This window comes from Argentina silus (assembly GCF_951799395.1).
Source record: "Argentina silus genome assembly, chromosome: 4".
Taxonomy (NCBI): domain Eukaryota; kingdom Metazoa; phylum Chordata; class Actinopteri; order Argentiniformes; family Argentinidae; genus Argentina; species Argentina silus.
Window position 1 is genome coordinate 8151201 of NC_139658.1, and position 12015 is coordinate 8163215.

At 42.4% G+C, this 12015-nt stretch overlaps 2 protein-coding genes across 2 annotated transcripts in view; both read right to left on the reverse strand.

The window, feature by feature from the left end:
* Positions 1 to 4686: 4686 nt before the first annotated feature.
* npffl (neuropeptide FF-amide peptide precursor like) lies at positions 4687 to 8078 on the reverse strand (the record flags this gene model as incomplete). Its single annotated transcript, XM_083667668.1, has 3 exons — positions 4687 to 4807; positions 6169 to 6296; positions 7926 to 8078. 3 exons carry the CDS (start codon positions 8076 to 8078, stop codon positions 4687 to 4689), a joined length of 402 nt encoding a protein of 133 aa, XP_083523794.1.
* Positions 8079 to 11098: 3020 nt separating this feature from the next.
* itga7 (integrin, alpha 7) overlaps positions 11099 to 12015 on the reverse strand; it is a 33681-nt gene continuing 32764 nt past the window's right edge. Inside the window, 1 exon segment of the mRNA XM_083667450.1 lies at positions 11099 to 11981. Within this exon segment, the coding sequence (XP_083523576.1) occupies positions 11823 to 11981 (159 nt within the window). The 3' untranslated portion in view covers positions 11099 to 11822.

A 12015-nucleotide genomic window follows, 5' to 3' on the forward strand; every position in this document is an offset into this window, starting at 1 on the left:
GAGTCTGTGACATAAGCTTGGCTTTATTCACACACAGATCAGGCATGTCCTCCAACCTCCCTCCATGCACAATGTTTATTGATTGTCTCAGTTTCAGAGGATCCCAATTGGCCACTGTTACTGAACACACACACACACACACACACACACACACACACACACACACACACACACACACACACACACAAATACACACACACACACACGCACGTACACACACACACACACACACACACACACACAAATACACACACACGCACGTACACACACACACACACACACACACACACACACACACACACACACACACACAAACACACATATACACACTGATACCTGATACAACCTACAGCTTAAAGATCGATTTCTTATAGTAACATGAAAAAAACATATGGTTAGGAAGTGATTTCCCATGACAGGATATACTGTCATGGGATTGAAAACATACTATATGTATGTTTTCAAATTATTATTAAAATAACATTTTACACCTTTAACTACATCCAGAGGCTAACACAACAATATGCTCTCCTGTGTTAACTACCAGAGGCTAGGCTAACACAGCAATAAGATGTGCGGGATTAATTACATGTAGAGGTGTGATTTCTCTCCTCTGCAGACAGACACAACCCTGCACTGTCTGAACAATTAATTCACAGTCATTTAATGCTAATGTTTTTGATGCAACTTGCAATCTTTCATCTCTCTTGCAATCTGTGAGACTGATGTATCTTTAACTGAAAAGGTAGAATACAGCACCCTATACTAAAGCTACACTCTGAGAAAAAAGAGTTCTAAAAGGGTTTTCCGGCTGTCCCAGTGGGAGAACCCTTTGGAAGAACCCTTTTGGGTTCCATGTAGAACCCTTTTGGGTTTCATTTAGAACCTTCTGTGGAAAGGGCTCTATGTAGAACCCAAAAGAGTCAAGGGTTCAAAGGGTTCTCCCACAGGGACAGTTGAAGAACCCTTTATGGTTCTAGGTAATCTCGCGTAGCCATACCTCCAAATCACGTTGTTCTCACGCCTCCTTTGGAGGTCTGGAGAAATTGTCATTAACCAATTGCGTTGGAATGCAGCGCTAGCTGCGAAAGGTCACATTTTGATTGGCTTTGAGCAGAAGTGTTGTTATTCTTGAAAACAGCAAATTAGTCAGTGTTAGCCAATCAACTTAGCTTACATTGCTAGCAATCTAGATTTTGAAAATGGACAAGTGGTTTTATTTTTTCCTGGAATTGTAATTTGGTTGTTAGATCACTACCCACATGGGGATCAGTGAACATGATTGGCTGTTCCGTTTTGAGCTGCCTCTTGACTGGTTAGGAGTGTGGCAAGCACGTTACAGGTCACCACCCCTCTCGCTAACACACTTCTGCCTTGAATTTCCCCAGGCTTTCAGAACAACGTAAGAAGAAAAACTGGGAGCCTGCTGTAGGTTAGGTTATAGATAGCTACCTTTTTATCTAAGAGTGTGCAGTACAACCTACCAATTAATGTTCCAAATGCCAGTTTACTGCAGAATGTCAGGCGGAGGTGACTTGTTATTTTTCCTCCTGCTCACCTCCTCCACTCTAAGATGAGGTAACACGTAGGAAGACCAACAAAGCCTTTTATAGCACTGGTGTTATGAGGTTTCCATGCCTCATTCAGCATGACACATCCAGCAGGTCAGAGTGAAACAGGTCGTATGTATTTAATTTACATTTTTCTCGCAAAAAAGACAAATAGAATCACAGCAATTGCAACAACTACAATAATATCATATTACCAATAACACAGAACAATCTGTCACAATAGTATGATAAACAATATCAATAGTAAGTTGGATATCAATACTGCTGTTATAAAACCAGGCTTTTTAGTCATACAGGGGTGGAGCTCAGTAATTGAATAGGTTACATTGTAATTACATTTCATGAGAATCTCTCTGCAGTCATGTTTGCCATTATACCTCCGTATGGGTGTGTGTGTGTGTGTGTGTGTGTGTGTGTGTGTGTGTGTGTGTGTGTGTGTGTGTGTGTGTCTGTGTGTCTGTGTGTGTGTGTGTGTGTGTGTGTGTGTGTGTGTGTGTGTGTGTGTGTGTGTGTGTGTGTGTGTGACCGATTGCGCTGTGTCATGGTAACATCCACTGGCTTAATCTGTGTGCGCAGACCAAGATGGCTGATGATTATGTCCTTAGTGAAGGGGAGAGAGATCAAGGAGAGGTCAGTAAAACATGCTGTCAGAATGTCAACTCGATTACAATGTGCTGAGTTACTGTAGATAACACTCCTATCAAGAAGATACAAACTATAGATATCAACACACACACACACACACACACACACACACACACACACACACCACTAATTCATCTCTCCATCCCTCTCTGTCTCTCTCTCTCACATACACACGCACAAACACACCCAAACACACATGCATGTTTTGCACAGTAGACCCCCTGCCGACTCTCATGACTCATGAAATTCAAATGAGTTTGCATGGCTTTGTCTCCAGCTGTGCTTATTAGAGGACCCCAGCTGCATGGAGAGAATGAAGCCCCTCCCTCCCCCAGTGCAACACTACCCTGGGATCCCATGTCAACTGGCACCTTTGATGGGAAACACAAGTGGCAACAGATTTTTAAACAATTATAAAAACTGAAATACTTCAGGAAATAAACAGATACACCATCAAAGACAAGTGTTTTTTTTGTGTTTCATTCTTTCTTGTGCTATCTACTTGGATCAGGTGCATCTTTGATGAAAGAGTATTTTAATCTCCAATGAAGTCAAATCAAATCAAATCAAACCACAACTGCCGAAAAAACAACAGAAGAACAAAACCAAATAAAGTGATACCTGTACAGAATGACAATGTTTTACAGTGACAGTAGCATTGACAAACCATGTCTATTTTAAGGATGGAGAGTTGGATAACTCACTTCAATATCCAACTCTACAGTAGCAGTCTCTGTCTTGTTTTGTCTCATACGCATACAAACGAAGATGGAAGGGCAGCGCAGTAAAAGGCTCCTCTAAGAGGGATTGACGTGCTTGCTCGCCTCCCAGTAATTGGCTGCAGTAACAAAGAGAGAGTGGAGGAGAGTAATTGCATGTAAGCATCTTTTAATCAGCATGGAGGCCATTATAGAGTGGCTCCCCAGATGCTGCAGGGCTAAAAAACCCTACTGAGCCATTAACTGGGAACCAGTGACTGGGAGACTGGTTCTCGCTGATGGGTAAGAGCGCAAGGACAAGATCCCTGATCACATTCACATTACGTTCTCGTCATTTAGCAGATGCTCTTATGCAGAGTGACTTACAATAAGTACTTTCACCGAAAGTAAGTAAACCAGCGTTACATCACAATCATCGCAAGAAACACTTCTTATAAGAATAAGTGTCAGAAGCAGTCACAGAAAGTGGTGGAGAGAGGGAAGAAAACAATGAGTTAGTTTTTATTCACATGGAACTATTTAAATGAGTCAATTACAAAATGGCTGACATTATCTTGGTCATAGGGTTTACACTAAGTAATATACAGTACAGTAGCATGCAGTATTTTATTGGCTTCAAATGGTGTTCTTCAGACCACATATCGAAATCCCTAATATGAACGTTCATGCTCATGCTTCTACACCATGGAATGTCCAGCTGTATTTGTGTGTGTGTGTGTGTGTGCGTGGATGTGTGCGTGTGTGCGTGCGTGCGTGCCTGCATGCATGCGTGCGTGTGTGTGTGTGTGTCATTGCGTATTTAGATCCCTCTGATCTCTGAAGGAGCCAATTAAAGCTGTCAGAATTAATCCATCTGAGAAGTGACAGACAATTATGCGTCTATCTCTGTGCCCGTAGCTACTGGGACTGTGGAGTGTGGAGCTTGGTGGTGAGGATGTGTCAAGGCGAGACAGTGTGAGTGCTCGCTGGATGACAGCGCAACTAAGCACATCAATCTGCTTAATGCAGATGTGCCATCCATGTTAAAACCGTGATTTCATAAGTTTCCCTTTGATGTTGTTGCTTGATGCCATGAACACCCACACACTGTAGCTTATTGTATGATAAGAGTATTTTGTTTGTTGCAGGGCTTCAGACCCCATATCTTCAAATTGATTTTGGCAGGAAAGGGTTTCAAACCCCTTCCCCATCTTGAGTAGATCAACTGAGCAAGCCTCCGAATGACATCAATTGCTTATGTAACTTGGATTAAATTAAAGTCGTCCAAACACAGACTGTATGTTCCTGCATATCGAATCAATATTAATCCCTGAGAACCATGTCAGACACACATTATCCCTTTCAAGTAATACGTTTTTATTGTTTCAACAGATAATGGGTAGAACAACAATGAAACATATATGAAGCCTATGTACAGCATACACATGTGGTTATTTCTAGAACACTGTAACAACAACCTTCCTCCATCATTCAACATGCTCTCTCAAGTCTCTCTGAATTCAAAAAGGGACCAGTGAATTAACAGGGATGAGGTACTGTATGTAGGTAGGGAGGCAGATGGGGTTTAAACATTTGGGGCTTAATGGTACTCAGCAGGCCAAGGAGAAGGAACATGTCTTTTTACCGTACTGGATGTTTTATTTATTCATATTTGGCCTTTCCAGGGCTGCTGCTGTTTTGTATTCCTCCTCTAGCTGAGATGGGTGGGCACAGGGCTCCTCTCAGCATGGGCATGGGGGTGTCAGGCTGGACTACTTCTTGCCAAACCTCTGTGGCACTGCCATGCTCCAAATCTGGCCTGGGGCGGTCTCCCAGTCCCGAGACTGTAATCGGTCCGGTGACACCATCTCTCCTCTGGAGTCTCGGCCAAACCTGAGCCACATGATCACATTAATGGAAGAGGGGGAAGTTAACCCTGTAGATGCTGATCATGGTTAGATGTGGAGGGAGGGACCATAGAGTAGTGGTTATAGCCTAATATTTATACATTTTCCTACTGATATTTGCGCTTCTCTCAACAGGATTGAAGGTAAAAGGATTGACTAGGTTCTATAATCACATTTGTGCTATATTGGTATTTATTAACCAATCAAGATTTGTCGGTAACACTTTACATTAAGGTCACATTTGTAAAGGGTTTATAAATGGTTTATAATTAGTTAGTAAATCATGTATAATCCGTTTATGATTGAATTCTAAACCATTTACAAACAGTTATTAATTAAGTCAAGTTTAGACTGATCGATATTCACTTGGTGTTTGCCAAATAGGGAGCTTGCAATCAAGAGCCAGTTATTAATGCTTTATAAATGCTTAGAAAACTAACCCTGATGTGAAATAATGCAATATTATTTGCAATTGTTGCATAGTGTTTGCACAGTTGGAAAATTGTATTTGCTAGTTTTTACATACCGGATGTGTGTAATTATGGGTGTAATTACTGTTAATTAACGTACTCTAACACTTGACATTAAGGTCACATTTGATCAGTTACCAATGTTGATAACTCATTAATAAATGTTAATAACTCATTAATAAATGGTTAACAGTGTGACATTTCATCAGTTATACATGTTGGTACCTCTTATATGGTCAGAGGTTTTCTCCATAAGTACACAGGATAGAAGAGTACTCACGTGACTTAATTATCAATGTGGTCTACTCATTGATATACCCAAACCAGCTCAGAGCACTAACCACACATCAGTGAACACAGAGAAGGGGTAAGTAGTGGATATATGAACAAATCAAATCTGTGAACCTGCACGGTGGACATGTATGTAAAGATGTGTTGAATCGGTTTGGTGCCAGCCGAATCATCCCCACAATTCAGGAAATAACCAACTGTGCAACCAACTGTGCAACCAACTGTGCCACCACAGGCTCCTGATTGCAAGCTCCTTATTTGGCAAGCACCAAGTGAATCTAACACTTGGTTAGATTCAACAATCTAAACTAATGAGTTATAACTGTTTGTAGTATTATAACTGTTATAAGTGATTTATTATCAAATTCTAACCGTTTATAAACCATTTATAAATGTGACCCCATTGTCTGAAACAAAGAATTTGCGTTAAAAAAAAAAGGCCTGAATGAAATAACATCAACTGACCCACGGGATATGTGTTAGGCAGAACTAACCATACAGTGTTCTTCTTTCTCTATGGGAGGGACACTCTCACACAGTAACAAAGCTCATTTCATCACCGCAGTGGCCAGCTGCTGCTACTCACCTCTGAGGCTGGTGGAGGACAGAGGGGTTCCTGGCGTACCTCTGTGACCCCTGGAGGAGAGACTGTAGCACGGCCATCAGCAGACGATCGTCCACACTGTTACTGTTACCGCCTCCGTCCTCACTCTCCTGGAACACACACACAGGGACGGACACGTGGACATGCACAGAGACACACACACACACACACACACACACACACACACACATGGACATACGCGCACACGCACACACAGACACAGACACACACACACACGGACACACACACGGACATGGACACGGACACACACAGACACACATAGACATCCATGGAGACACACACGGACACATACGGAAAAACACGGAGACACACATACGGGCACAGACACAGACACATGTACATACACAAAGACACACATGGAAACACATGAGTGCACATTGACACACATGGACACACATTATAAAGTAACCTTGTGTTTCCGCCTGCTGACTTCCTTTTGGATGATATATCCTGTCCATTTACTGTGCTGCATGTGAATATATCTGATTTCCTTTGAGCTACTAGATTTAAAAGATGCATCTTTCCAACGATCATGCAGTTAAAGAGCACATGCCAGTTCCGATCATCACCATCATGACATATTATTGTCATACGATTAGATGAAATAGCACTTTTACTCCACACCAGAAAAGGATCCCCTTTCTCCTCCTAAACCTCAGGCTGGTAACCATAGCCAGGTGTAACCTTGACAACAGTCTGTCACAATGGTGTAACCTTCACATTTGTATATATCAGTGCCCCGTTGAGCATAACTGTGCCCACCCTAAATTTCCTACATTGCCATTGGTCCTCATATGTATGCAGAGTACAGCCCAGATCAGTGGGATCTGTTCTGCTCTGCCCCTGCCACTCGGGGGCATAAACCCCCTTGCTGCGCCCGAGTGACTGCATGAAAGGGATATGTCTCTCAAACGGATTAATATGATTTATTATATAATATATGAAATCACGAGAGAGAGAGAGAGGGGGGGGGGGGGGGAAAGGGAGAGGGGGGAGAGACACAGAGAGGGAAAGAGGGAGAGAGAGGGGGAGAGGGAGAGAGAGAGAGAAAGGCATATGACTTGCATGACTTGATGAGCATCTACATAGAGTATGTGCAAATAATATTTGATTTATTCATAACTTATGAAACAGCTGCAAACATTATACATAATCATATTCTGTTATTTCAAACAGAATACTTATCCAAATGGTGGGTTGGGTTCAGCCCAGGTCAGGGTCAAATAAATATTTTAAATACTCAAAAGTACAGTATTGAAAGTACAGTATTCCATCGGTTCCATAGAAGCAGGCAAACTAAATCAAGGGCAGCCCAAGTATTAGAAAGTATGTATTATTTGACCAATGTATGACTAGAAACAATGGGTGGCCATCTGCACTTTTCTATAGTCCTTAAACACAACGTTGTCAACCACAGGTGAGTAGGTTTCGAATAGGATATACCCGCACACTGTTAGAACATGGAAACAAAGATGTCTGACTGACATACAGTATCTACGACATAGTTGATAATATGCATTTGACCTAGCAGGTCTGTGTGGTCCAGGGGAGGCTGGTGGACATAGGAATCGGAGGACATGCTCATTTTAATGCATGGAATGGAATGAGGAATTGTATCACGTGTTTGATACGATTCCTCATTCCGTTCTGTGCATTACAATGAGCCTGTCTTCCGATTCCTGCCTCCACCGGCCTCCCCCGGTGTGGTCCAGCCTTACCAGTTCCCGCAGGCGTTCGGCCAGGCTCTCCTCTGAGCTCCTGGGCAGGTTGTTGTCATTGTCCTGTAGTACCCCATCCTCCTGGAGAGACTGACCCACCCCAGCCATGGCCAGGACTAGCCCAAGAAGAGTCACCCAAAATGCAGTGTCCATGTCTGGCTTGGATCAGGAAATGGAGATGGAGCTCTGTCTGTCCGACACCTGTGTGGATCTGAGTCACCGCCTCTGTCTGGATGGAGGTGGAGGCGTTGGTGGCGGTGTTGGCGGCCGTTTGCAGAAGGTCCAGGAGACGATGATGCTACTTCTTCTCTGTCTTGTGTTCAGTGTTTGTGTCCTCCAGCCTAACTTCTATGATAGGTGCCTCTGACCCTAGTCTTATATATACTCACCACCCCCACTAGTTTATGGACCCCGGGAGATGCAGAGATGGATAGGCAGAGGGTCCCCGGCACAGGGGACAGGGGACAGGGGACAGGAGGGAGAAATTACTGCTCTTTAATATGCGTCCTTCTCCGGTTCCATTTAGAAGGACCAGGGAATTAGCTGTGGCCAGGAGGAAGAGCAGCTGACGGGCATTATGTGGCCCTGAGGGTCTCCCTGACTTTACCCAATGTGTTATTAAACAGATAAATCCCTGCAAATTGATTCACATCAAAGCACTGTCACTCCTGGTGTTCCCTATGGAAAGGCTGTCACTGAACCACCCAGAGCCTTGGCTTATCAAAGAACCTAATGGGTGACAATCCTATTACAGCCATAGTCAAACAACCCCCCTCGGAACCTCTGACAGGTCCACCCATTAATTACCATGACAACCAGGATGACACACTAAGCTTGCTCATGGGTATTTGCTATGGGAGAGTAAGTTCTAATGGCCTTTGTGGAAAATTGGATTGATTTAAAAATGTTAAAGTGCAGTATAGTGTCTTTGCCCTACTCTCTGTTTGCATATGGTGATTCCAGCATATGAATCAATTGACCTTGTCACAGGTAGGCATAATTCTGTATCTATAATCAGTCTGGTTTCACTCTTGCATTGTGACTTACTACTATGTGCTTTGCTTGATGTGCAGTAAATGTATTTGAAATAAAGAGCATGTGGTTCGATTGGACAATAACTACAGTTACAGTAACATTAAAACTATCCAGTTTTGTGTGAGAAAATTGTGTGAGAAAATAGTTTACACAACAGATTATGTAATGGAAACAAATGAGTTTATTTATATTTATTCCAGACACTACATTATAAAAACATGTTAAGTTTTGTGAAATGTACTACCAGCATATTCATCTTCCCTTTAACCAGTAATGGTTCGGCTATTTTATTAGGACCACTTGGTCATTTCAGAGGATATAGCCAATATTTCCCTGCAAATGAAAAATATGATAAGGTAAATCTATATAAGCAATGATATTACCTATACATTGTACCATTACAGAATGCAGGCAATGATATTGTAATGAGATACAATATAAATTAGATTGATACACTTTTCCAAATGCAGTTCTATTTACACACATACAACTAGTATGTCCTTCAATATCAATTTGTTCCAAAATAGGATGTTTCTGCACATCTTACTCAGTGTATTTTTGTCGTTTTTACAAAAATGCACTATTTGGTGATTCAGGGTACATTTTTTAATTCCAGTCAGAGTGTTGTTGCCATCTAGTGTCCTCAACATGTAATGTCCTGTATAATGGAAGGCCACCACAGCAGAGCTCAGAGAGCTAACAGAGCACCCAGCCACCAAGGACATCTAGGGTGCATCTCAATAGTCTCAACAGTCTCCTCAGCTACCATCTATCACATCTAGGATGCAGCTCAATAGTCCTAAATGTCTTTCTCCTCAACTACCACCTAGGACACCTAGAGTGCATCTCAATAGTATTTCTCCTGAGCTACCATCTATGACATCAAGGATGCATCTCAATAGTCTAAAGTTTCTTCTCAGTTCCCAACCTAGGACATCTACGGAACATCTCAGTCAGTGGAGGCTGATGGCAGTAACTAGCCTCCCCTGAACTCAGTAGTCTCAATAGTCTTTCTCATCTTGCCTCCTTTCCTTCACCTACACTGATATGACAGAAGTGTTCTCACAAGTCTCATGTGTTATTTCCACCTACCTTGTTTTAGGATCAGTGCAGATCAGAGGAGACAAGAAAAGGAAGCCACTATTGGGACTATTGAGATGCAACCCAAGGCTGGTAGGCTACCCCTATTGGATTGTAATACCCTCCCACCAAACCCAGTCAGTTTTCACCACACATTATCTTGTGTTGTAGTACCCCGACGACTGTGACATGAATCTAATGTATTGACTTTTATTATATTTACAATGTTAAAACAAAACAGTGCAGCCAGTCAGAAATAAATAAAACATTGGATGACATGACAAAAAGAAAAGAAAAAAAAAGAAATCTGAACAGCCATATTCGAAATTTCATGCAGCTAATACAAGATTGTCCAGCAATATCTACGAAACAAGTTGACTCTTCATGCCTTGCAGTATATTCCGCCGCCACACGGTCCCAGGAACCTCCTCTTTTCGCGTCTTCTGATCCTGGTGGGATGAGTACCGTTCTGTATCCTCCGTAGCTCCAAAGCAACAATGTTAGTTATCGTATGTCTCCTTCACTCACCCCCTCTCTCTTTGTGAGTTAAGCCAGGTCTTCTACCATAAGGCACTTATATGCAAAAAAAACTAAACAAATAAAAGTGTTGTAAATTATGTAAAATCCTTGGGAGAGGTTTTTCAACAATGAAAACCACGGTCATTCAATGTCGCTAATGTCATGTCACAGCTAATGTCATGTTAGCAATGGGCTAAATGGAACGCAGATGTACAATGCTGGAATTAACCTAACATGGTTTTGTTTGTTTCAATATGTCTCTTATAAAAAGATGGCTACAGTACGGTATTGTTGTTTACCTGCTGTATTTCTTTCTGGGGGGTTTTTCAAGTTCATTCAGGCAACATATATTGTTATTGTGAATTGCTAAACCCAAATACAAATGCCAAATGTTTTCATGTTCTTTTAGACTCTAGAGGAGGACACTGTCCTTGAATGGGTGTCATGATCAAGTCAACTGATTACACAGCTGAGGACTCACAAGCATGTTCACAACGTTCAACCATGTTCTAAAGGTGAACTGGTGTTCTTTCATGATTGCCTCCTAAAGTTAATCAGAACTAACTAAAATAAAATGCTAAAACAATAATATATAAACACTTTATCATTGCCCTCTTCAGTCCTACAGTAGTTAAGGCAAGAAGCAGTCCAAGTCATCGGCAGTGGCTTTGGGATCAGGGGATAGAATCTGCATATGCCTGTGTGTGTGTGTGTGTGTGTGTGTGTGTGTGTGTGTGTGTGTGTGTGTGTGTGTGTGTGTGTGTGTGTGTGTGTGTGTGTGTGTGTGTGTGTGTGTGTGTGTTTGTGTGTGTGTGTGTGTGTGTGTGTGTGTGTGTGTGTGTGTGTGTGTGTGTGTGTGTGTGTGTGTGTGTTCTCCTACGATCCGCCTGTGAAAGTCAATTTGAGTGTTAGTGCTCTTATTGCAGTCTTTAAGTATCCTATCAGTCAGATTGGTAAGTATTGATATTGTCAGCATCCGTGTTCAGTATAACTGTAAAACACCAACGCAGGGCATGGTACCAATATAGATTGTCCCCAGTCAGCAGTAGTAGTATCGATCTGATCCAGTCAGTGTAAATGCACTCATGCATTTAGTCGTGATACGGCACATCTCAATGTGCACGACACTGTGGTGATGCGTTCAGTCTATGTGCACAAACAGTGTGGTGATGCGTTCAGTCTATGTGCACATCGGTTGGCTTGTCACACTGTAGAGGGTAGAGAGTAGATAGAGAGAGAGCCATAGGGGGTGAGTGCTAGTATTCAGGAGGTTCCATCGGTCCAGTGTGTAGCCCACTCCTTCTTGTGTAAGAGCCCTGGCTTGTCACTGCTCTGGAACTGGGGCCGGTCCTGACGAGGGATCTTCACCGCGTGGTATTGAGGCACTTTGTCTTTGTACTGGGCCCGACGGAAGAAACCACACTGTAGGAGGGAGAGGGAGAGAGAGAATAGAGAA